Here is a 25,578-nt window from a genome sequence, read left to right on the forward strand (position 1 = left end):
ATTGATGAGGAATTGAAAAATGTTATGGTTGAGAGGGATGAGGCAAAAGGAATGGCAAATAAGTCTGGCTGCATAACCGATTGGCAAACCTACTGCAAATTGAGAAATCATGTGACTAAACAGAACAAAAAGAAGAAGAAACTATACTATGAAACCAAGATAAATGATATAAAGAATGATAGTAAAACGCATTGGAGCACCTTAAATTACATTTTGGGTAAAAAGGCAAACTCAGCTCCATCATTTATTGAATCAGATGGCTCATTCATCACAAAACCCACTGATATTGCCAACTACTTTAATTATTTTTTTATTGGCAAGATTAGCAAACTTAGGCATGACATGCCAGCAACAAACGCCAAACCTACACATCCAAGTATAACTGACCAAATTATGAAAGACAAGCATTGTAATTTTGAATTCCGTAATTCCGAATTCAGAGTGTGTTTGACCAGATACAATGCTATTTTACAGTAAATAAATTAACAACAGACTTTCAGCACACTTATAGGGAAGTGCATTCAACATGCATGGCACTTAGACAAATGACTGATGATTGGCTGAGAGAAATTGATAATAATAGACTTCAGTGTGGCTTTTGACATGATCAATCATACACTACCGTTAAAAAGTTTGGGGTCACTTAGAAATTTCCTTGTTTTCGAAAGAAAAACAATTTTTTTGTCCATTAAAATAACATCAAATTGATCAGAAATACAGTGTAGACATTGTTAATGTTGTAAATGGCTATTGTAGCTGGAAACGGCAGATTGTTAATGGAATATCTACATAGGCGTACAGAGGCCCATTATTAGCAACCATCAGTCCTGTGTTCCAATGGCACATTGTGTTTGCTAATCCAAGTTTATCATTTTAAAAGGCTAATTGATCATTAGAAAACCCTTTTGAGAAACAGGCGCCTCACAGGTCCTCAACTGGCAGCTTCATTAAATAGTACCCGCAAAACACCAGTCTCAACGTCAACAGTGAAGAGGCGACTCCGGGATGCTGACCTTCTAGGCAGAGTTGCAAAGGAAAAGCCATATCTCAGACTGCCCATCTTAATCTTTTCTTTTTATTGGCCAGTCTGAGATATGGCTTTGCAACTCTGCCTAGAAGGTCAGCATCCCGGAGTCGCCTCTTCACTTTTGACGTTGAGACTGGTGTTTTGCTGGTACTATTTAATGAACCTGCCAGTTGAGGACCTGTGAGGCGCCTGTTTCTCAAACTATACACTCTAATGTATTTGTCCTCTTGCTCAGTTGTGCACCGGGGCCTCCCACTCCTCTTTCTATTCTGGTTAGAGCCAGTTTGCGCTGTTCTGTGAAGGGAGTAGTACATAGCGTTGTACGAGATCTTCAGTTTCTTGGCAATTTCTCGCATGGAATAGCCTTCATTTCTCAGAAAACGAATAGACTGACGAGTTTCAGTAGAAAGTTATTTGTTTCTGGCCATTTTGAGCCTTTAATCAAACCCACAATTGCTGATGCTCCAGATCCTCAACTAGTCTCAAGATGGCCAGTTTTATTGCTTCTTTAATCAGCACAACAGTTTTCAGCTTTGCTAACATAACTGCAAAAGGGTTTTCTAATGATCAATTAGCCTTTTAAAATGATAAACTTGGATTAGCAAACACAACATGCCATTGGAACACAGGACAGATTCTTGCTGATAATGGGCCTCTGTACGCCTATGTAGATATTCCATTAAAAATCAACCATTTCCAGCTACAATAGCCATTTACAACATTAACAATGTCTACACTGTATTTCTGATCAATTTGATGTTATTTTAATGGACAAAAAAATGATTTTCTTTCAAAAACAAGGACATTTCTAAATGACCCCAAACTTTTGAACAGTAGTGTAGTATGCTGCTGGAAAAACATATCTGTTATGGCTTTACTGCTATACTGTGGATTGAGAGTTACCTGTCTAACAGAACACAGAGGGTGTTATTTAATGGTAGCCTCTCCAACATAATCCAGGCAGAAATAGGCATTCCCCAGGGCAGCTGTCTAGGCCCCTTACTTTTTTCAATCATTACTAATGACCTGCGCCACTGGATTTGAGTAAAGCCTGTGTGTCTATGTATGCAGATGACTCAACACTATACACATCAGCTACTACAGCAAGTGAAATCACTGCAACACTTAACAAAGAGCTGCAGTCAGCTTCAGAACAGGTGGCGAGAAATAAGTTAGTCCTAAATATTTCAAAAACTAAAAGCATTGTATTTGGGACAAATCATTCACTAAATCCTAAACCTCAACTAAATATTGCAATGGATAATGTGGAAATTGAGCAAGTTGAGGAGACTAAACTGCTTGGAGTAACCCTGGATTGTAAACGGTTATGGTCAAAACATATTGATGCAACAGTAGCTAAAATGGGGAGAGTTCTGTCCACAATAAAGCGCTGCTCTGCCTCCTTAACAACAATATCAACAAGGCAGGTCCTACAGGCCCTAGTTTTGTTGCACCTTGGCTACTGCCCAGTCATGTGGTCAGGTGCCACAAAGAGAGACTTGGGAAAATTACAACTGGCCCAGAACAGGGCAGCATGGCTGGCCCTTAAATGTACGCGTAGAGCTAACATTAATAATTTGCATTCCAATCTCATGGCTCAAAGTGGAGGAGAGATTGACTTCATCACTACTTGTTTTTATAAGAAGTATTGACATGTTGAATGCACCGAACAGTCTATTTAGATTACTAGCACACAGCTCCGACACCCATGCATACCCCACAAGACATGCCACCAGAGGTCTCTTCACAGTCCCCAAGTCCAGAACAGACTATGGGAGGCGCACAGTACTACATAGAGCCATGGCTACATCGAACTCTATTCCACTTGAAAAAAATGATTAAAAAATACACCTTATAGAACAGTGAGGACTGTCAAGAGTCACACACACAGGTACAAACACACACATACAAACACACACAACATACACACTATACACACACATACACATGGATTGTAGTAGAGTAGTGGCTGGAGGACACACACTTAATGTATTGTGAAATCTGTTGTAAAATGTATTTTAATGTTTAAAAATGGTATAATAATGTATATTACTGCTTTAATTTTTGCTGGACCCCATGAAGAATAGCTGCTGCCATAATTATGGGGATCCATAATAAATACAGAATACAAATTCAAAAATAGATTACCTTTAAAACAACGGTCAGACATCTTGGACGCAGTCTCCAGTTCTTATTATAGCTCAGTGTTTAAACCCTCGATGCTCCTTTGAGACCCCTCTTTCAAAGTCACTGAGTTCACTTCTTCTAGCCATGGTAGCCAAAATAATGGCCAACTGGGCATTTGTTTTTATACATGACCATAAGCATGATGGGATATTAAATGCTTAATTAACTCAGGAACCACACCTGTGTGGAAGCACCTGCTTTGAATACTTAGTATCCCTCATTTACTCAAGTGTTTTCTTTATTTTGGCAGTTACCTGTATGTCTTACCTGACAGTGAACTACACTTAAGGCATTTTTGGTCATCTTGTCATGAATGAGGTCCCGGAGTCATGGACATTAAAACAACAGACACTCTCCCATTGTCTGGCCATTTGTCTTGCTTTGTCCACAGTAATCTGAGCTGTACTACCTGCAGTAACAGTCGTGTTCAGCTCTGCTTTGCTCTGGGCTGTTCTACTCCGGTCTAAGACACTCATCATCTCTGTTTTTCCAGTGTCAAGGTTAGATGAGTGATGCTCCATGCACGAGCATTTTGATGGGAACAATATATCCAATAGCACCTCTCCTCTCATAGGGGGAATTAAATTGAAAAATAAATCAAACTTGCCTGTGGAATAATTTCATTGTCCCTTAGAGAGCCCTGTGTGTCCCTTAACGGACATAAGAAAACACATTGGCTACAGTGGTCAGGGCCAAAGTAAAGGCTGGCCTGACCAGGAATTCCCACTCCCGCTTTCTCCAATGTGTTAAAGCGTTTAATTGCCAGAAAAAAAAACATTTGTGATTTCATCTTAGAAGTGCTTCGGTAACCACAGACTGCGGGACTGATACTTTTGTAGCTAAAGCAATATCCCCTAGCAGAAGAAGTAAAAACATTTCTATACGTTTAAATCACATGAGCAGCCAGATTTCATGGTTAAACGGTTATGGTAATTTTTTACTGGCTTAAGTAATAAATTACCCTGTAGTTGACCCTGCAATTGATAGGTTTAGGAACCAATTTGCAGGATGGAGCTTTTTAACTAGACCCCAGAAAATTATAACCAAAACTGACCACAACGAAATTGAACTCCTTTATAAAAAAGCACATAACTAAAATGTGTTATGAAAGGGCCACACATTGGTAGTGGTGATATACCGGCTACATGTATGTCATTGTTCTTCTGTGGTGTTGCAGTGGTCCGATTGTGTGTGAGGTGGAATTCCCCGCATCACCAATGTAGATTCCCACTGCACTGCGGTTGGCCTGACTGGTTAGCCTGACTGATACACTCAGAGGAGAGATGGACGAGTCATCTAAACCACAGTCAGAGACAGTGGGTGGCTCCTGTTTCAGCAATCTCCCAAACAGAGGTAACAACCCACAGCCCATATGGAGGTAAAACAAACGGCACTATAGAAATGTTTGTTTTCAATCTGGGGCCTGTTTCTTTGATCTTCATGTGTCTGAATGCTAGAAACTAAAGGACATCACTGCAAACTGAGGTTTGTAGAGCTAATTTTTGGCTCCAATAAAGCCAACGTGTTCAATGTTGGGTTGGTTGTAGGCTTGGGCGGTATACCGTATACTGGGGTATTTGGAAAAAGCCACGGGATGGTTTTTCAATACCATCAATACTGTCAAAACTATTTATTTGAATATTTGTAGCTAATTCCTGCAGTCAACTTGTGCAATACCTTAGGAGATTAAGCTTATCATAGTTCCCCAGAACAGTTGAGCCAGTCATGTGTTTGTTTGTAAATAGCACAACGGGAGAATGCGGGAGCTAGTGTGTCCATAGCGTTCTATATCTATCGACGAGTCTCAAAAGGTGATGAAGTTACACTTGTATGCAATTCACTACTAACTGTTTGCCATCAGATATCTTATAATGGCTTTCTGCCAGAAGTCTAAGAGCTCTGGATGAGTTATCTGTTCAGGTGCCATATTTCCCCTGTGCTTCCTACTAGCGTTTTTTTTCTCTCCTCTGTTCTTCTCCCCTCTGCTCCATGTACACATGCTGCTATTCCTTCAGAAAAGCATGCATCACAACTTTGTCCATTTGTACAATTTCTCTCGTTGACGTTTGCTTGTAATTATCTACACTCACTGAAAATGACATTCGGTAGCTACTAGCTATGCTTATATAACTTTATGAGCTGGATTTGCCTGTCTTTGCAATTAGTTTTGTTAGTTTTCGCTCGTTAGCTTTAGCTAACAGTGTCTATGTGATTGCGCTATTAGTTAGTTTTGTTAGCATTCTGGTAATAGAGGCCTGATGGGCTTTTCTTGCGTTTTTAGCAACCCCTTGTGTGATATGCAGGTAATACTGTAAATCCTACCGGGATGAGAGATGGCCGGTATGACGATATGAAAATCTGGATAACGATTTGCAACTCTCTGTACTTCACCATAATATTTGTGTGTGTGGATGTGTGTGTGACAGAGAGAGAGAATGAAAGAGTGAAAGCGAGAACGAGAGAGAGAGAGAGAGAGAGAGAGAAAGCGGGGGGGGGGGGGGGGGGGGGGGTTGCGAAAGTGTGTAAACATGTTTTAGGGATTGATTTAATCAAACTGTCTTGAGGAAGACAAATTGAAACCAGCTGTCTGGGGAGGAAGAATCAGGGGAAGTAAAAGCTGTGACCCCTGGAGGAGAACACCTCTGGCTCCTCGGACTGAACACAATGAAATACCATCACAGGCTAGGCCTTTATATCCACAGCCTCAGACAAGACACATGAGAGATAAGGGTGTGCAAGGACTCCTGGGTAGGGATTCTACTGCTCTTCGTTCTCTTCCTTCTTTTCCTTTTAGTCCTGCTCCAGTCAAGCTTCAAAAGATCCCCCTTCCCGCCCCAGCGATCCTCCACCCCCCTACGCCAAACCTTTCCTCTGGCATGTAGTCGTAATGGAAGCATCACCAGATGTGGAGTATATTAGCCGGACCTCAGAAGAAACAGCTGCTTAAAGCCATGGGAGTATGATGATGAGGGAGCAATGACTGGCCATAAACCTATTTTATGCCACTGTAAATAGAAAGCATAGGGACCATATCTAATTGGCCTGGCAAATGTAAAGACTACAGATGCTGTAATTGTATGGTGACCAAAGCAAGCCTTTGATAGGCTGGTCTCTGAACAGAAGGAGAAGGGGAGGGTTGAGGCACCAAAGCCCTTGAGTTAAGCCAATCGTCCAGTCCTAAGTAAAGTGAACGGACACGTGGACTTAATATAATATGAAAATGCCAGTGCTTGGCAGTCAAGCTAAGTCAAGCAGTCAAGCTATACAGAAGCTGAAGCATAGCATGCAATCACAAATGAAGATAGACAGGAACATGGTCCAAGTCAAGTCACATCAGAGAGAACAAAGGGTAATACTAGGGAAGATGGATGAACATCCTCAATCATTATCTAGCCTCCACTGTAAGCAGGCCAAATGGCAAGGGAGGCATCCCAACAATGTGACCGCATTGGGCTGAAACAGCCTCTGTTTTTGGACTTGGATGCATCAAATGCATTTTTACATATTTGTGGATGCCAAGAGACTAAAATGTGAATATTATAATCTGTTCCTGAAATACATAGGAAAGACAATCATCTTGCTGCTCTGAGGGCAAATGTATAGCCAGAGCCATGTATAGGTCATTATCAATACAACGTCACAATACGGGTGCAGAGCGTTCGATTTGGGGGGCAAGGAAATCCCCAGCTCGACTAAAACCATTGACAACTACGTGCCGTTTTCAAGGGATTGTTAAATAAATGTTATAACTATTTGGTTTTAATATCATCATCTCTTGAAGAGCATTCCACATTTAGCATTATACAGCAAGTAACTGCATGCTTTTCATGATCAGTAAACATCAATTGATCATGTATTTTCAGACACGTGAGGGTAGTCTATCCATTTAGCTAAGCAAACAACATGTGTCATTTAGCTTGCTTCATTAGAGATTATGTCACGCCCTGGCTCTGGGGACTCTTAAATGTTGAGCCAGGGTGTGTAGTTTCTGTGTTGTGTTTATTTCTATGGTGAATATCTATTATGTGTAGATCTATGTTGGCCGGTTTGGTTCCCAATCAGAGGCAGCTGTAGCTCGTTGTCTCTGATTGGGGACCATACTTAGGCAGCCTTTTGGCACCAGTCAGTGGTGGGATCTTGTTCCGTGTGAGGTATGTTATTTGTCTACCTTGGACGTCACGTTCGTTTGTTGTTTTGGTTGTGCGTTTATTCGTGAAATAAATATGAATGCATATCACGCTGCGCCTTGGTCCTTCTCGTTCATGAACGATCGTGACAGAAGATCCCACCAATCCTGGACCACGCAGTGTGCCGAGGAGGAGCAGAGAGGATGGACTTGGGAGGAGATGAGCGAGAGGCTGGCAAGAAGGAGGGAGGCCCTGATCACGGTGGAGAGACAATCCCCCAAAAATGTTAGGGGGGGGGCTCACGCCGTGGACGACGAGGCAGCAGGAGGCCGCGATAGAGCGGTTCCGCAGTTTAGCAGAGGAGGCCACCAGATTAGGGGGGTCATTGGTTCAGAGGGAGCAGAAGGAAAGTGTAGAGGCACGGCGAGAGGAGCTGGTTAGGCAGCAGAAGGAGCGGGGGTTAATGAAGGAACCCAGTCCCGCTCCTCGCACCAATCAAGTGGTGCGTGTCGCCAGTCCGGTCCGGCCCGTTCCTGCTTCCCGCACTAAGCCAGTGGTGTGTGTTCCCAGTACGGTTCGGTCCGTTCCTGCTCCTCGCATCAAGCCAGTGGTGCGCGTCACCAGCCCGGTCCGTCCTGTTCCTGTCCCTCGCACCAAGTCAGTGGTGCGCGTCGCCAGCCCAGCCCGGCCTGTTCCTGCCCCTCGTACCAAGCCAGTGGTGCGCGTCGCCAGCCCGGTCCGACCTGTGCCTGTCCCTCGCACCAAGCCAGTGGGGCGCGTCGCCAGCCCGGCCCGGCCTGTTCCTGCTCCCCGCACCAAGCCAAGGATGCGCATCATCAGCCAGGTCCGGCTCGTTCCTACTCCCCGCACCAAGCCAAGGGTGCGCGTCACCAGTCCGGTCCGTCCTGTTCCTGTCCCTCGTACCAAGCCAGTGGTGCGCGTCGCCAGCCCGGTCCGACCTGTGCCTGTCCCTCGCACCAAGCCAGTGGGGCGCGTCGCCAGCCCGGCCCGGCCTGTTCCTGCTCCCCGCACGAAGCCAGTGGTGCGCGTCGTCAGCCCAGTCCGGCCCGTTCCTACTCCCCGCACCAAGCCAAGGGTGCGCGTCATCAGCCAGGTCCGGCTCGTTCCTACTCCCCGCACCAAGCCAGTGGTGCGTGTGTCCAGTCCGGCACGGCCTGTGCCTGTTCCACCGGTGCCTGGTCCGGCACATGTCAGTTGCTCCACTCCGGAGCCAGAGCAATCCGCTCCACCGGGGTCCAGTCCAGCTCCGGTCAGCGGCTCCACTCCGGAGCCAGAGCAGTCCGCTCCACCGGTGCCCGATCCAGCTCCGGTCAGCGGCTCCACTCCGGAGCCAGAGCAGTTCGATCCACCATCGTCGGGTCCAGCTCCAGTCAGCGGTTCCAGACCAGACCAGGGGCGCAACAGGGAGGCGGATAAAAGGTGGTGGTCACGCCCGGAGCCGGATCCGCCTCCGAGGCGGAATGCCCACCCGGCCCCTACCCTGTTATGTTTAGGTTGCGCAGTCGGAGTCCGCACCTTTGGGGGGGGGGGGGGGGGGGGGGTACTGTCACGCCCTGGCTCTGGGGACTCTTAAATGTTGAGCCAGGGTGTGTAGTTTCTGTGTTGTGTTTATTTCTATGGTGAATATCTATTATGTGTAGATCTATGTTGGCCGGTTTGGTTCCCAATCAGAGGCAGCTGTAGCTCGTTGTCTCTGATTGGGGACCATACTTAGGCAGCCTTTTGGCACCAGTCAGTGGTGGGATCTTGTTCCGTGTGAGGTATGTTATTTGTCTACCTTCGACGTCACGTTCGTTTGTTGTTTTGGTTGTGCGTTTATTCGTGAAATAAATATGAATGCATATCACGCTGCGCCTTGGTTCTTATCGTTCATGAACGATCGTGACAGATTAGGCTTTTGGAAAGAGCTTGACATCGGCAAGTCCTCGTCTTGGTAAAGTTGTCAGTCGGACTACTGTCATCACCACTATAGATGGCAAACAAATCAAACAATATTTAGATATAGCCATCTAGTTTATCCCCTGAAAGTTAGCCTGTTAACTAGCCATATAGACGTGAATCTGTTATTAGCTAGATAGCTAGTCAATTTGACGTGGTCCATCAGTCAATGTAGCCTATCATGTCTGTCAGCAGCAATCGTGATTAAATGTTGAAAAGGGGAAAATGTTAGCTAACTTCGCTAGGTAGGCCTACGTTGGTTGTAGAAAAAAGTACATTAGGACTACTTACCACTATGTTTAGCCAACTGTACAAAGTTTCTACCGGTAGCTTGCAAAGTAAATAATCAGCTAGTACATCGGCAAATGCGCCCTTCTGCTGCTTGACAGGTAGAACTCACAAAGCATTGGAAATTAACATAAACCACTCATACTTGTCAGGTATAGTTAACTTTTATTTTATATCACTTAAATATCAAATTAATGGTGGCCAATATTGAGACATATCGTGAGGCTACCCTCACGTATCTGAAATTACATGATCAATTGATGGTTACTGATCATGAAAAGCATGCAGTTACTTGCTGTATAACTCTGATTTATAGACCGAGTTCAAATTAGTTATATTGGATATTCGTTCGATTTTCGATTTTCTCTCGGGTGTCACACTCATTCCATTGAGGGCCTAGTGTCTATGGGTTTTTGGTTTTTCCATTCAATTAAGACCTAGACAACCAGGTGAGGGGAGTTCCTTACTAATTAGCAGTGGTGGAAAAAGTACCCAATTGTCATACTTGAGTAAAAGTAAAGATACCTTAATAGAAAATGACTAAAGTAAAAGTGAAATTCACCCAGTAACATTCTACTTGAGTAAAAGTCTAAAAGTATTTGGTTTTAAATATACTTAAGTATCAAAAGTAAATGTAATTGCTAAAATATACTTAAGTATCAAAAGTAAAAGAAAAAATCATTTCAAATTCCTTTTATTAAGCAAACCAGACGGCACCATTTTCTTTTTTCGTTATGGATAGCCAGGGGCATGCTCCAACACTCAGACATAATTTACAAACGTGTTTAGTGAGTCCACCAGATTAGACGCAGTAGGGATGACCAGGGATATTCTCTTGATAAGTGTGTGAATTATACCATTTTCCTGTCCTGCTAAGCATTAAAAATGTAACAAGTACTTTTGGGTGTCAGGGAAAATGTATGGAGTAAAAAGTACATAATTTTCTTTAGGAATGTAGTGAAGTAAAAGTAAAAGTTTACACCACCGCTAATTAGTGAGCTTAATTCATCAATCAAGTACTGTACAAGTGTGGAGCGAAAACCCACAGACACTCGGCCCTCCATGGAATGAGTTTGACACGTGATGAAGATGGTATATTTAGAATCAAGGGTGGATGGAAAAGAACATAACTTTTTTTTTCCTCCAAATTATTATATTTCAGATTTCAATCTTCATTAGCTCTTACACAAACTGTGCCATGACAATGAAAATTATATATTCAGAATCAGGGGAGGAAGGACAAAAATCCACTTAAAAAAAATATTATTTATTTATTTTGCTTTGAATCTTCAATAGCTCTTAGACAAAGCATGCCATGACTATGACAATCTTATATTCTGAATCACGGAAGGATGTTTATTTACATTTAGTTTTTTTTTTTTTTTTAGTTTTTGATATACACTGCTCAAAAAAATAAAGGGAACACTTAAACAACACAATGTAACTCCAAGTCAATCACACTTCTGTGAAATCAAACTGTCCACTTAGGAAGCTACACTGATTGACAATACATTTCACATGCTGTTGTGCAAATGGAATAGACAACAGGTGGAAATTATAGGCAATTAGCAAGACACCCCCAATAAAGGAGTGGTTCTGCAGGTGGTGACCACAGACCACTTCTCAGTTCCTATGCTTCCTGGCTGATGTTTTGGTCACTTTTGAATGCTGGCGGTGCTTTCACTCTAGTGGTAGCATGAGACGGAGTCTACAACCCACACAAGTGGCTCAGGTTGTGCAGCTCATCCAGGATGGCACATCAATGCGAGCTGTGGCAAGAAGGTCTGCTGTGTCTGTCAGCGTAGTGTCCAGAGCATGGAGGCGCTACCAGGAGACATGCCAGTACATCAGGAGACGTGGAGGAGGCCGTAGGAGGGCAACAACCCAGCAGCAGGACCGCTACCTCCGCCTTTGTGCAAGGAGGAGCAGGAGGAGCACTTCCAGAGCCCTGCAAAATGACCTCCAGCAGGCCACAAATGTGCATGTGTCTGCTCAAACAGTCAGAAACAGACTCCATGAGGGTGGTATGAGGGCCCGACGTACACAGGTGGGGGTTGTGCTTACAGCCCAACACCGTGCAGGACGTTTGGCATTTGCCAGAGAACACCAAGATTGGCAAATTCGCCACTGGCACCCTGTGCTCTTCACAGATGAAAGCAGGTTCACACTGAGCACATGTGACAGACGTGACAGAGTCTGGAGACGCTGTGGAGAACGTTCTGCTGCCTGCAACATCCTCCAGCATGACCGGTTTGGCGGTGGGTCAGTCATGGTGTGGGGTGGCATTTCTTTGGGGGGCCGCACAGCCCTCCATGTGCTCGCCAGAGGTAGCCTGACTGCCATTAGGTCCCGAGATGAGATCCTCAGACCCCTTGTGAGACCATATGCTGGTGCGGTTGGCCCTGGGTTCTTCCTAATGCAAGACAATGCTAGACCTCATGTGGCTGGAGTGTGTCAGCAGTTCCTGCAAGAGGAAGGCATTGATGCTATGGACTGGCCCGCTCGTTCCCCAGACCTGAATCCAATTGAGCACATCTGGGACATCATGTCTCGTTCCATCCACCAACGCCACGTTGCACCACAGACTGTCCAGGAGTTGGCGGATGCTTTAGTCCAGGTCTGGGAGGAGATCCCTCAGGAGACCATCCGCCACCTCATCAGGAGCATGCCCAGGCATTGTAGGGAGGTCATACAGGCACGTGGAGGCCACACACACTACTGAGCCTAATTTTGACTTGTTTTAAGGACGTTACATCAAAGTTGGATCAGCCTGTAGTGTGGTTTTCCACTTTAATTTTGAGTGTGACTCCAAATCCAGACCTCCATGGGTTGATACATGATAATTTTTGTGTGATTTTGTTGTCAGCACATTCAACTATGTAAAGAAAAAAATATTTAATAAGATTATTTCATTCATTCAGATCTAGGATGTGTTATTTTAGTGTTCCCTTAATTTTTTTGAGCAGTGTATAATTTTCATAGTCATGGCACGTTTTGTGTGAGAGCTATTGAAGATTGAAAGCCCCCCCCCCCCCCCCCCCCCCACCAAAAATAATAAAATCACAATTTAAATAAATTTTTGTCCATCCAGCTATTGAAGATTGAAATCCGAAATCGTATTATTATTATTAAAAAAATTGTTGTGGATTTTTCTCGATCCCACCCCTGATTCAGAATATACCATCTTCATAGTTATGGCACGCTTGCTTCAATAGCTATTGACGAGAGAAAACCTAATATCCACTGAATATCCAATATAAAAATAATTTTACCTCAGTGATTTAAAGAGCTAAATGTGCGAAATGTGTAGTTCTGACTATGCTTTTCAAGAGGTGATGATATTAAAACCAAATTGTTAACATTTATTTAACAATACCTTGAAAACGGCATGCAGCTGTCAATGGTTTTAGCGGAGCTGGGAGTCTCCTTGCCCCCCAGAAGGCAAATCGAACGCTGTGCACCTTATAGTGACATTTTATTGATAACGACCTATTTAGACAGTTGGGCCAATGTCGTTTCTGCATTATGATTCATTTACATGACACTACAACATTCTATGGCAGCCATGTTAGCTCCCTATTTACATTACATGGGGAATATTTAAACAATGCTATGTAACTGAATGTCTAGAGTTAGAACAATATTCAAAATTCTAAAAGTTGGCCTAACTCTCTAAATATATTGCTCTGATCTCAGCCAATGTTCTGACCAAATGGTGGTTCTCACACTTAAAGCATCACAAACAAGAAATATTAAAATTGTAGATAGCACTTTTACCAGTAAGGTTGGATAGTTTGCATAGCTTCAACACTAAATACATTATGCTCTTTCCTTTTTCCTGTTTGCTGTGGTAGGCCATCATTGTAAATAATAATTAGTTCTTAATTGACTTGCCTGGTTAAATAAAGGTTAAATAAATTTAAAAAATGAATAGAATAACTGTGTTACTATACAACAATCACAGTGTCTTCACAGCGGGGACTGTCTGGGGGTCTATACTATTAGTAGCACTGAGTTATGGAAATGAGCTCCACACTTTACCTCCCACTCTTTGGTGTATGGTCTCTATTAATGCATTTAGTTGAACTATGACAATAATGAGGATTGTGCTGCTCTAAAAGGGTGGGAGTTTGTGAAGCTACACAGATATTTGCACACAGTTAAACAAATAATCAACGTTTTTACTCACTACAATTACATAAACATAGTGGGTAAACCGTGTAAATTGTGTATTTTGTACGTTTGTATGTACAGGAAACATTTCCGTTGGCTGAATCAAACATCAACGTCGGTTGACACTGTCCAGACACACTTTGATTGTTCCTTGACAAGTGAATTCTTCCAATCAGGAACTAACATTAAGACCACAGAGGCCAAACATTCTTTCCCCCACTGCAGTTCAAACAAAGTCAAATTTGTGTTGTCAAACGATAGCCTACTCAACTATTTGGGTCTATTAATTATCCATTCACCAAAGCCCTGTGACTAAGTGTTATTATCATTATTCCTTTCAATCTGACCCCCCTAAAATGGCCCCTCCTTTGAAGTCATTGATTGATGCTGCACACACAAACCTTACAGCTCTGGACAACTTAACCCATGTCTTTCTCGAAACTCAGATGACTCCTTTGACAATAAAGGCCATTGTGAGGAAACAGGCAAGACAGTGATTGGCCAGAGAGCCACCCAGCCAGTGATTGGCCAGAGAGCTACCCAGCCAGTGATTGGCCAGAGAGCCACGCAGCCAGTGATTAGCCAGAGAGTCATTCAGCCAGTGATTGTCCAGAGAGCCACCCAGCCAGTGATTGGCCAGACAGCCAACCAGTCAGTGATTGGCCAGAGAGCCACCCAGACAGTGATTGCAGACAGTGTCCATCATGTTGAGTAATAAAGGGTAATTAAAGGTTGATATACTCACGTTGGGTCTTATGCTGGCTGCCCGTCCGTAATACTTCTCGGCTGCGTCGTTGAGACTGGCTTGTCTGCAAAGGAAAGCAAAAAAAAAGCAATCATCACTCATCTTTATTTCTTTGAACTTCAGAGGGTTCAGAGGGGACCTTGAACTCTGTCTGTTTACTGCTGCTCCGGGGTCAGTGAGGCCAGGCTGAGGAGAGAATGCCGTGTAGAAATTAGAGGAGTCAATGAAACAAGCAGTTTGTTTCCAGGCCTTTCAGCAGACAGCACCCCATGCTGAGTGGTGTACAGCATGCCCTGGTTGTTTTCATTATATCCTGGGTTGTGACCTTTGTGTCATGACCTTTGACCTGTGTGTCATTAAAATAGGCCTCTCATCAACCACTGCCTTAGTAAGAACAAACATAACTTCAAAGTCCCCTGTCTTCTGTGTAAAAACATCTATTGTTTTTGGTACTGAAGGTCAGTGGGGTTGGGAGGATTTTAGGCCTAGGAAGAAGATTAACACAAAATTCCATGCAAAAGAATTGGGCACATACGATTATCATATCTAATCAAATTGTAAAGGATGGTTACGGAAGCCACAAATACAACAACAAATCATACAATGAAAGACAGTGAAAAACATATTTTAAGGTAAAGGCACCTCTAGACAGACGGTCCTCCTGCGAATCCCAGAAGACTAGAAGTATTTAGAGTTTGTAGACGCTCCAATAAAAACTCCAGTCAAAACAAGAATATCTTCCATATGCTCATCATCTACGTGCACAATACACTACGCCAGTACGCTTAGATTACCATCGTACCTGACTGTGTCTCTTTCCCTTTGGCCAAGAGCTTTTCCGTTTATTAATATTCCTATAACCCAGGAATCATTTTTACAACCCGCAGCTGCATTTCACTGATGGTAGCAATTGTCTCATTGCAAACAGTTTAACTTTGACACAGTCAAGGACGGAGTCAAGGACGGCTGGCTCCGGAGCCCTGAGTCATAATGATGAAAGCGAGACCATCTGAACTGAACTGGGCTTCCATTAAGCCTGTCTGGTCCTATTAAGGTATCCTCCTCCATATGGCTGCGATATATGGCCATTTTCACATTCCACAACTAGCATGACAACACCCCAAAGATATCTATACCTGAGTAATCTCTAAACCCAGAACGAAATCTCACAGTCTGTCAAAAGAGCTAATACCTGAGCTACATGTCATACCACAGTGCATAAGTGCTGTCCTATTCCTGTTGAACTGTCATCAGAATATGACATGATTGAGGCAAGAGAAGCAGTTTTGGTATCTTCATCTAATGTTAGTCTGCATTATTAGCATACAGCATGCAATTCTAATAATAGCAAAAATGCAAGTTCTCTCCAGCACCCGACAATGATATTTAAAACACCCCAATTTTCAGCTGTAGGGATGGCTTTCCCTCATGAAATGTTCATTCTGCCAAATCAGTCAATCACATTTGAGATGCTAAAACGGTTTGTACTCCATAAGGTAAGAGAACGAGTCATTGTGTATTCTTAGGGGGGGATTAAACTAAACAAAAAAGACATACAAAAACAAATGACTCCAAGAAACGACACTTGATACCCTTGTGGCTCGTTTCAAAACAAACAGACCATTAAGCTCCATATGTGACCAACATTGCCGTTAAGCCACAGTGGTAATGGCTGGTCAACAGACAAGGGGAGTGGATGCTTTCCCTATGAGGTAACACCAGTGGTGGGGTGAATGAGTCTCTATGGCGTGAACTGATATGATATACGTTTTGGACGGACATGACATGATCAAGCTCAGGAAGAATGACTGATGTATAGATCACAGCTTGTCTTCTGCATCTGTAATACTGTATCTCCAGCACTAACGAGGGTGGAGAATCACTGAGACTCATTGAGAATCATTCCTCAGTGCAGAGAGCACTGCTTACCTCAAATAATTATTGATACACTTTAGTTCAAGGCCTTTGTGTAGGAACTGGTGTGTGTCATGGCTATTCACAAGTCCTCACAATGAAAACTCAAACACCCTGTCTTTGTTCAACTCCAGGAAGCAGAGCCCGAGCTAAAACCGCTATTAAGCAGCAAGAATCATCATTTGTCAAGTTGAATAAACAAATAGCTCACACTAAATGACCATCATACAAAGCAGTATTCCTTCTTTGCTCAACAATAAATACTTGCTTAACCTCATTGAACTGTTTAATAAATATTCTTTAAAAAGTAACTTAAATAGTGCCCCATACCAAAAATCCAGAAAATATTAAGTTACAGAAAATGTACAGTATTGACAAAGATGGGTTTGCTGTCTAACCGTGACCGTAACCATGTGTTGTGATAACGGCAATCATTTTCAGGTCTATAAACACATCATTATCAGACTGGAGAACTGCCACACCATTGTCACCAGACAAACAAGATCTTTAATATGAGTGGCAAAGGATTGCCTGGGGATAGTGGGTTGTGAAAGCACGACAAGCACAATGGGAGAAAACAACCTAAACTTCTACCTTCGGTTAGACCTGTCCTCTGAGATACAGCTGCTGGGAAGAGAGGCGAGAGAGGAGAACTAGAAGAGCCCGGAAAGGAAGAGACGGAGGGAGAAAAGGGATTATGAGTGAATGAAAATAAATAACTCCCTGGATGAAACGATGTTGGACCATATTTTACATCAGCAACACGACCGCTGAGCCTTCTGTCTTTGAGCCCTGACAGTTGGTCATCTAAAGATGGTTTATTAACCCCAGTGCAGATGCACAGACACACAAATCACACGGCTGACACTATTACTTACTTAAAAAAATACAGATGATTTCATGAACTAATTGTTTCAGCAACAACTGGCAGTGTACGATCTGTGTACTAACGACATCTAGCCCATCTGTCTCGAGCAACAAGACACACTTGTTACACAAACGTTACACAATTGTTCCTCGTTCATTCTGTCAAACAGATCTGGGTTCCCAGAACAGTGTTGTGACGCCACATAGCCAGTGAACAGTGGGTCTGGCTTGCAGAGGGATTTTAGCACTTAAAGGGCAGCATTAGCACATTCCCCTGGGAGTTAGCACTCAGCCAACCTTCCTTTCCCTTTCCTTCGCCTCGCCTGCTGGCTGCTGCCGCTGATCTGTAGACCCGGACGAAGGTTTGGAATAACGTGCTGATTGTTTAAAGAAGGCCGGGGGAAATGGATAGCGAGGAAGTAAACTTGTCAAAGACCAAGGGCCCCAGAGAGCAATAAGAGAAGGTTTGCACATCTTAAAGTCGACTCCTCCCCTCCCCACCCTCTCCCTCCCCTGTTCAGATTCACTAATATCCCCCACCAACCGAGGGCCTTCCACGTCTTGGTTCCAAGACAAACACATAAAGAACATGAGTTCCAGAGGAGAGAGACCCCATGCCAGCGCGGCGGTGGGGAGTCCCTCTTTAACAGCCATGGGTCTGGACCCTGGAAGAGGCTCTGTAAAGCATGGACGGCTGGGATGCTGGTGGTGCACATCCCCCTGGATCAGAGTGCTGTGCAGTGGGCCACCATGTGAAAACCAGCTGGATAAAGACATTATACACAGCTGCATGACATGGCCTCTTTCTGTCTTTGGTCAAGAGAGTGAACCGAAGCACAATGATTCAAGACATCGCATTAACTGTTTTAGTGGTCGTAATTTCCCACAGCCAGCAGTAGTAATCCTCACACAGAAAACCCCTGATTAACCATGATAAGTCTAAACAAGGGAAAATCTCCAAACTAGGAAATATAATATTGTTGGCTCTAAATTGAGCTCCCACAGTCTGTGTGGCATATTCTAAATGGGCATGTTCCTCTATTTACAAATTTGCACTTGCGCCTTGTGCCTTGAAACACAACACCTTGCAGCTTCCAGGAGAGCTGTGAGACAGACACCGCGCTGCTGAACCTTGCTCTGGTTTGGAACTGGCTTTTCATGAATAAGACAGGAACAGCAGAGGGAGCGCAGAGGCAGGCACGTATCCGCGAGCCGCACTAAGACTGCAGCTCCCTGGCTACCGCTCGCTGCAGTAGAGAAGGGGATTACAGCAGCCGGCCAAGTAAATCACACTGGCAGAGGAGAGCTGTAAGCCCTGGAATAAAGCGTAAAGACAGTAGACGCTCTCCCTCCCTCCATCCCTCCCCCCCAGCCCTTGTCCCCTCCCCTCCATCTCAGTGTATCTGTCCCATCCAACACTCACCTGAGCATGTGGGCTGCGCTGAAGACCACATCAAACTCCCCGCTGTCCAGACGAGCTGCCTTCTCCGCCATCTCAGCCGCTTCCAGCAGACGAGACTCCTCCAACAAAAACTGACCTGGGAGCAGCCAGAGGGGGAAAGGAAAGGGAAGGAGAGAGAACAGGAACACTGCGTTAAAACGCGATTTGTGGATGTATTCCTAGAGCGGGATGAATAGTGGCTGGGATATTGCCTTTGGCCAGGGGAGATAGGCAAGCCGCTGTCCGCCCTAAAAGTGATTTGCGGAAACACAAGATACGAGTGGAGCGTACCATCACTCTTGGCCATCACTCAGGCCCATTTGTTCAATTAGTAGGATTGTGATAGGAATGTATCTCTTACATGTGCGTCGGCCTGGCTGGAGAACTGAGTTCTGTACGTCTGAGGTGCAGCTGAAATATCGAGCAGGGCCTTTGTAGACCTCCCTAATGACGCTAGAGTGTGGACCCCTGAAGGAGGCACGAACTGGGGTCGGACCACTCGGAAAGGGTCAGGTTTGCGGAGGAATTAATAGCCTGTTAATTTTGGTGGGCTCCACTACTGTACCATGCTCAGAACCACTGGGTGAAACCAAGTATATTTTCCTAAATAGCTGTGAATGTAGACCTTGCTGCTACAGGCCTTAGGTGAAGGAAATACTGATTCGCCCCTGACTGATTACCAATGTATTGTAGAGCACCTCCAGCTTAAAACAGATGCCTAACAGGTCCTCAACTGGCAGCTTCATTAAATTGTACCCGCGAAAGACCAGTCTCAACGTCAACAGTGAAGAGGCGACACCGGGATGCTGACCTTCTAGGCAGAGTTGCCAATAAAAATAAAAGATTAAGATGGCCAGTCTGAAATATGGCTTTTTCTTCGCAACTCTGCCTAGAAGGTCAGCATCCCGGAGTCGCCTCTTCCTTATTGACGTTGAGACTGGTGTTTTGTGGGTACTATTTAATGAAGCTGCCAGTTGAGGACCTGTGAGGCATCTGTTTCTCAAACTAGACACTCTAATGTATTTGTCCTCTTGCTCAGTTGTGCACCGGGGCCTCCCACTCCTCTTTCTATTCTGGTTAGTGCCAGTTTGCGCTGTTCTGTGAAGGGAGTAGTACACAGCGTTGTACGAGATCTTCAGTTTCTTGGCAATTTCTCGCATGTTTCTGGCCATTTTGAGCCTGTAATCGAACCCACAATTGCTGATGCTCAAGACACTCAACTAGTCTCAAGAAGGCCCGTTTTATTGCTTCTTTAAATCAGCACAACAGTTTTCAGCTGTGCTAACATAATTGCAAAAGGGTTTTCTAATGAACAATTAGCCTTTTAAAATGATAAACTTGGATTAGCAAACACAATGTGCCATTGGAACACAGGACTGATGGTTGCTGATGGGCCTCTGTACACCTATGTAGATATTCCATTAAGAATCTGCAGTTTCCAGCTACAATAGCCATTTACAACATCAACAATGTCTACACTGTATTTCTGATCAATTTGATGTTATTTGAATGGACAAAAAAAATAATTTTCTTTCGAAAACAAGGACATTTCTAAGTGACCCCAAACTTTTGAATGGTAGTGTACATTTCAAAGAGGAAACAAAAAATGTGATTTGTCACATGCTAAACCACAGGTGTAGACTAACAGTGAAATGCTTACTTACGGGCCCTTCCCAACAATGCAGAGAGAGAGAAATAAGAGAAATAGTAGGAGAAAAAAAGTATAATAATAACACAAGGAATAAATAGAAAAATAATAACACAAGGAATAAATACACAATGAGTAACGATAACTCGGCTATATACACTACCGGTCAAAAGTTTTAGAACACCTACTCATTCAAGGGTTTTTCTTTCTTTTTACTATTTTCTACATTGTAGAAAAATAGTGAAGACATCAAAACTATGAAATAACACATATGGAATCATGTAGTAACCAAAGAAGTGTTAAACAAATCAAAATATATTTTATATTTAAGATTCTTCAAATAGCCACCTTTTGCCTTGATGACAGCTTTGCACACTCTTGGCATTCTCTCAACCAGCTTCACCTGGAATGCTTTTCCAACAGTCTTGAAGCAGTTCCCACATATGCTGAGCACTTGTTGGCTGCAATATTAAAGCTGACATACCCCCTAAAAAAATAATTTAAAAAAGTCGATGTGCAGAGGTACAAGGTAATTAAGGTAAATATGTACATATAGGTAGAGATAAAGTGACTAACCAACGGGATAGATAATAAACAGTAACAGCAGCATATGTGATGAGTCAAAAGTGATTAGTGAAAAAAGGGTAAATGCAGATATTACAGTTAACTATTTAACTAACTATTTAGCAGTCTTATAGCTTGGGGTAGAAGCTTTTCAGGGTCCTGTTGGTTCCAGACTTGGTGCATCGGTACCGCTTGTCGTGCGGTAGCAGAGAGAACAGCCTAGGACTTGGGTGGCTGGAGTCTTTGACAATTTTTAGGGCCTTCCTCTGACACCGCCTGGTATAGAGGTCCTGGTTGACAGAGAGTTCGGCCCCAGTGACGTACTGGGCCGTGTGCACTACCCTCTGTAGCTCCTTGTGGTAGGATGCCAAGCTGTTGCCATACCCAGCGGTGATGCAGCCAGTCAAGATGCTCTCAATGGTGCAGCTGTAGAACTTTTTGAGGATCTGAGGGCCCATGCCAAATCTTTTCAGCCTCCTGAGGGGGAATAGGTGTTGTCGTGCCCTCTTCACGACTGTGTTGATGTGTGTGGATCATGATAGTTCCTTAATTTATAACCTTAATATAATGTTGGTGAATCAAAAGAAACTGACCCAGAATGGCAGTACTTACCGTAATGCATATAGCAATTTCCTTTAGTGGGGTCTAGTTGGATGGCCTTCAGAAAGAACCTCTCTGCTTCAGTCTTCTGACCCTACGAAGGGAGAGGAATTAAATAAATTGTCAGTATTTGTTGCCGTTGCGATGCTGCTCATTTTAATATACAGTGGCGAAAAAAAGTATTTAGTCAGCCACCAATTGTGCAAGTTCTCCCACTTAAAAAGATGAGAGAGGCCTGTAATTTTCATCATAGGTACACGTCAACTATGACAGACAAAATGAGAAAAAAAAATATCCAGAAAATCACATTGTAGGATTTTTAATGAATTTATTTGCAAATTATGGTGGAAAATAAGTATTTGGTCAATAACAAAAGTTTCTCAATACTTTGTTATATACCCTTTGTTGGCAATGACACAGGTCAAACGTTTTCTGTAAGTCTTCACAAGGTTTTCACACACTGTTGCTGATATTTTGGCCCATTCCTCCATGCAGATCTCCTCTAGAGCAGTGATGTTTTGGGGCTGTCGCTGGGCAACACAGACTTTCAACTCCCTCCTTAGATTTTCTATGGGGTTGAGATCTGGAGACTGGCTAGGCCACTCCAGGACCTTGAAATGCTTCTTACAAAGCCACTCCTTCGTTGCTCGGGCGGTGTGTTTGGGACCATTGTCATGCTGAAAGACCCAGCGATGTTTCATCTTCAATGCCCTTGCTGATGGAAGGAGGTTTTCACTCAAAATCTCACGATACATGGCCCCATTCATTCTTTCCTTTACACGGATCAGTCGTCCTGGTCCCTTTGCAGAAAAACAGCCCCAAAGCATGATGTTTCCACCCCCATGCTTCACAGTAGGTATGGTGTTCTTTGGATGCAACTCAGCATTCTTTGTCCTCCAAACACGACGAATTGAGTTTTTACCAAAAAGTTCTATTTTGGTTTCATTTGACCATATGACATTCTCCCAATCCTCTTCTGGATCATCCAAATGCACTCTAGCAAACTTCAGACGGGCCTGGACATGTACTGGCTTAAGCAGGGGGACACGTCTGGCACTGCAGGATTTGAGTCCCTGGCGGCGTAGTGTGTTACTGATGGTAGGCTTTGTTACTTTGGTCCCAGCTCTCTGCAGGTCATTCACTAGGTCCCCCCGTGTGGTTCTGGGATTTTTGCTCACCGTTCTTGTGATCATTTTGACCCCACGGGGTGAGATCTTGCGTGGAGCCCCAGATCGAGGGAGATTATCAGTGGTCTTGTATGTCTTCCATTTCCTAATAATTGCTCCCACAGTTGATTTCTTCAAACCAAGCTGCTTACCTATTGCAGATTCAGTCTTCCCAGCCTGGTGCAGGTCTACAATTTTGTTTCTGGTGTCCTTTGACAGCTCTTTGGTCTTGGCCATAGTGGAGTTTGGAGTGTGACTGTTTGAGGTTGTGGACAGGTGTCTTTTATACTGATAACAAGTTCAAACAGGTGCCATTAATACAGGTAACGAGTGGAGGACAGAGGAGCCTCTTAAAGAAGAAGTTACAGGTCTGTGAGAGCCAGAAATCTTGCTTGTTTGTAGGTGACCAAATACTTATTTTCCACCATAATTTGCAAATAAATTCATTACAAATCCTACAATGTGATTTTCTAGAATTCTTTTTCTCAATTTGTCTGTCATAGTTGACGTGTACCTATGATGAAAATTACAGGCCTCTCTCATCTTTTTAAGTGGGAGAACTTGCACAATTGGTGGCTGACTAAATACTTTTTTCCCCCACTGTAATATATAATGGTTTTGCTAAGCCACAAACTTACTGTAACATTAAATCTTAATATGACACCTTGTGTCATCCTAAGAAAGATTTACCCTCAAAGTACACAATGTCATGCTTGGCACAGCTGACTGCCTGGTCTGAGCATTTAATCATAACACACTTATATCTGTACAAATAACACAGAGGCTGTGGTTAATCCACTGCAGCTGAGAGAGAGAGAGCGAGAGAGAGAGAGAGAGAGAGAGAGAGAGAGAGAGAGAGAGAGAGAGAGAGAGAGAGAGAGAGAGAGAGAGAGAGAGAGAGAGAGAGAGAGAGAGAGAGAGAGAGAGAGAGAGAGAGAGATAGAGAGAGAGAGAAACGTGTGCACACACACACACACACAGATTGAGAGAGGGCGTGGAGAGTCGTTCTGGGTTACATCACACAGGGAGTGACAGACAGGGTGACTGGAGCCTGATGAGGGTCAGCAGCAGCAGTGACAGATTGGGGCCCAGTGGAGCCCAGAGGAGCCAGTGCCCCGGGGGCCTCAGAGAGCTGGCTCAAATCACAACTAACACACAAAGGCTCCAGCCAACACAGCTGCCTCTCTCTGTCTCACACACACAACACTGGTCTTATCTGTGTATCAGCTGCACACGACATGAAGATCACAATAGATGTTCAACTAATCAATTAAAGCCTATAGAAACCTAAATATAAGAAATGCCACAGCACTTCAGATTGTGAACAAAAAGTGGCAAGAGCTCCCTTAATATTACATAAGCCAGTAACCAGAATAAATTATGTTTAGGAAATACATTATATAGAATGAACACAATTCATTAATTTTAATTGCAAAGGCTTTATCCAAACACTGCAATCAGATTTGGATGATTGCGTGCCTCATACATTTTTCACCGGGTTTACCTTCAATAACACAAAAAGTACTCACAATTTCCAAGTGTAAATATTTGAGTGTATTCTCCATTGATATGATGGAAAATAGAAGTATATGTTTAACGCAGCTCAAGGCGCTCAAATTCAGAAATAGTACAAAGCGCTCAGCTGAGGAGCAGCTGGAATAGTCATAACATCAGCATATTTCTATTTACTGAAGTTCAGACAAAAAGCCTGGCAGGAAACCACGTTGTGACAATTTAATGCACTGGCTCCCATTGTGCGTGTGGATTTGAATCTATGTGGTACATACAGGTAACTGCCAAAATAAAGGAAACACCAACATACATTTTCTTCTGTGGTCCGCTGTAGCTCAATTGGTAGAGCATGGCGCTTTTAACGCCAGGGTAGTGGGTTCGATCCCCGGGACCACCCATACGTAAAAATGTATGCACACATGACTGTAAGTCGCTTTGGATAAAAGCGTCTGCTGAATGGCATATTATTATTAATAGGAGATTGGGCCACTAGCCAGAACAGCTTCAATGCACCTTGACATAGATTCTACAAGTGTCTGGAACTCTACTGGAGAGAAATTTGGTGTTTTGTTTGGTGGTGAAAAAAACACTCTCAGACACCGCTCCAGAATCTCCCATTAGTGTTCAATTGGGTTTAGATGTGGTGACTGAGACGGCCATGGCATATGGTTTACATAGTTTTCATGCTCATCAAACCATTCAGTGACCACTTGTGTTCTGTGGTCAATATAATGGCCTGCCCAGGATTTTCATACATGACCCTAAGTATGATGGGATGTTAATTGCTTAATTAACTTAGGAACCACACCTGTGTGGAAGCACCTGCTTCAATACACTTTGTATCTCTCATTTACTCAAGTGTTTCCATTATTTTGGCAGTTACCTGTACTTTGCAGATTTGACTGAGAAGTGAGGAAAAACAACTCTCTTTACTGGAGAAAAGTTCTCAAGAAATCTTTGCAGAATGTGAAAATAATATCTCCCGTGAGCCCCTATTGATGTTCTCAGCTTTTGAATCCATTTTTGGCCTTATCAGGCTTAGGAGTTCTACTCCTGAGTGGGTTGTTGAATGAAATCCAGTTTCATGTCTGGACTGCTAACGAACATCATCACTTCAACATTAGAGCTCATTAGCTTTTCCCCTCACAATTGTCAGGTATCCAGATCAAAACAATATTTAGTGTGTGGGGGGAAGTAGTGGTTTGTATGCAGCCTAGCAGGCGCTTAGACTGGCTGTGCAGCACATCGGCCCATAGCAACAGCAGCAGAGAGAGAGATTGTTAATAACTATGTGTGATGGATGCTGATAGATGGCCTGGCAGCCTGCAGTGGTTGAATGGACTGGAATCGATGGAAGAAC

The 25,578-nt window shown here is 43.6% G+C and overlaps 1 protein-coding gene across 1 annotated transcript in view; it reads right to left on the reverse strand.

Moving 5' to 3' along the window:
• LOC311135463 (protein O-mannosyl-transferase TMTC2-like) overlaps positions 1-25,578 on the reverse strand; it is a 159,178-nt gene that overhangs the window by 5,671 nt on the left and 127,929 nt on the right. Inside the window, exons 9-11 of the mRNA XM_084169428.1 lie at positions 21,553-21,634; positions 18,711-18,825; positions 14,507-14,570 (exon numbers count right to left, since the gene is read on the reverse strand). Coding sequence (XP_084025554.1) covers positions 14,507-14,570; positions 18,711-18,825; positions 21,553-21,634 — 261 coding nt within the window. The remainder of the gene's footprint in view (positions 1-14,506; positions 14,571-18,710; positions 18,826-21,552; positions 21,635-25,578) is intronic.

Source organism: Coregonus lavaretus (assembly GCF_964263955.1).
Source record: "Coregonus lavaretus genome assembly, chromosome: 9".
Taxonomy (NCBI): domain Eukaryota; kingdom Metazoa; phylum Chordata; class Actinopteri; order Salmoniformes; family Salmonidae; genus Coregonus; species Coregonus lavaretus.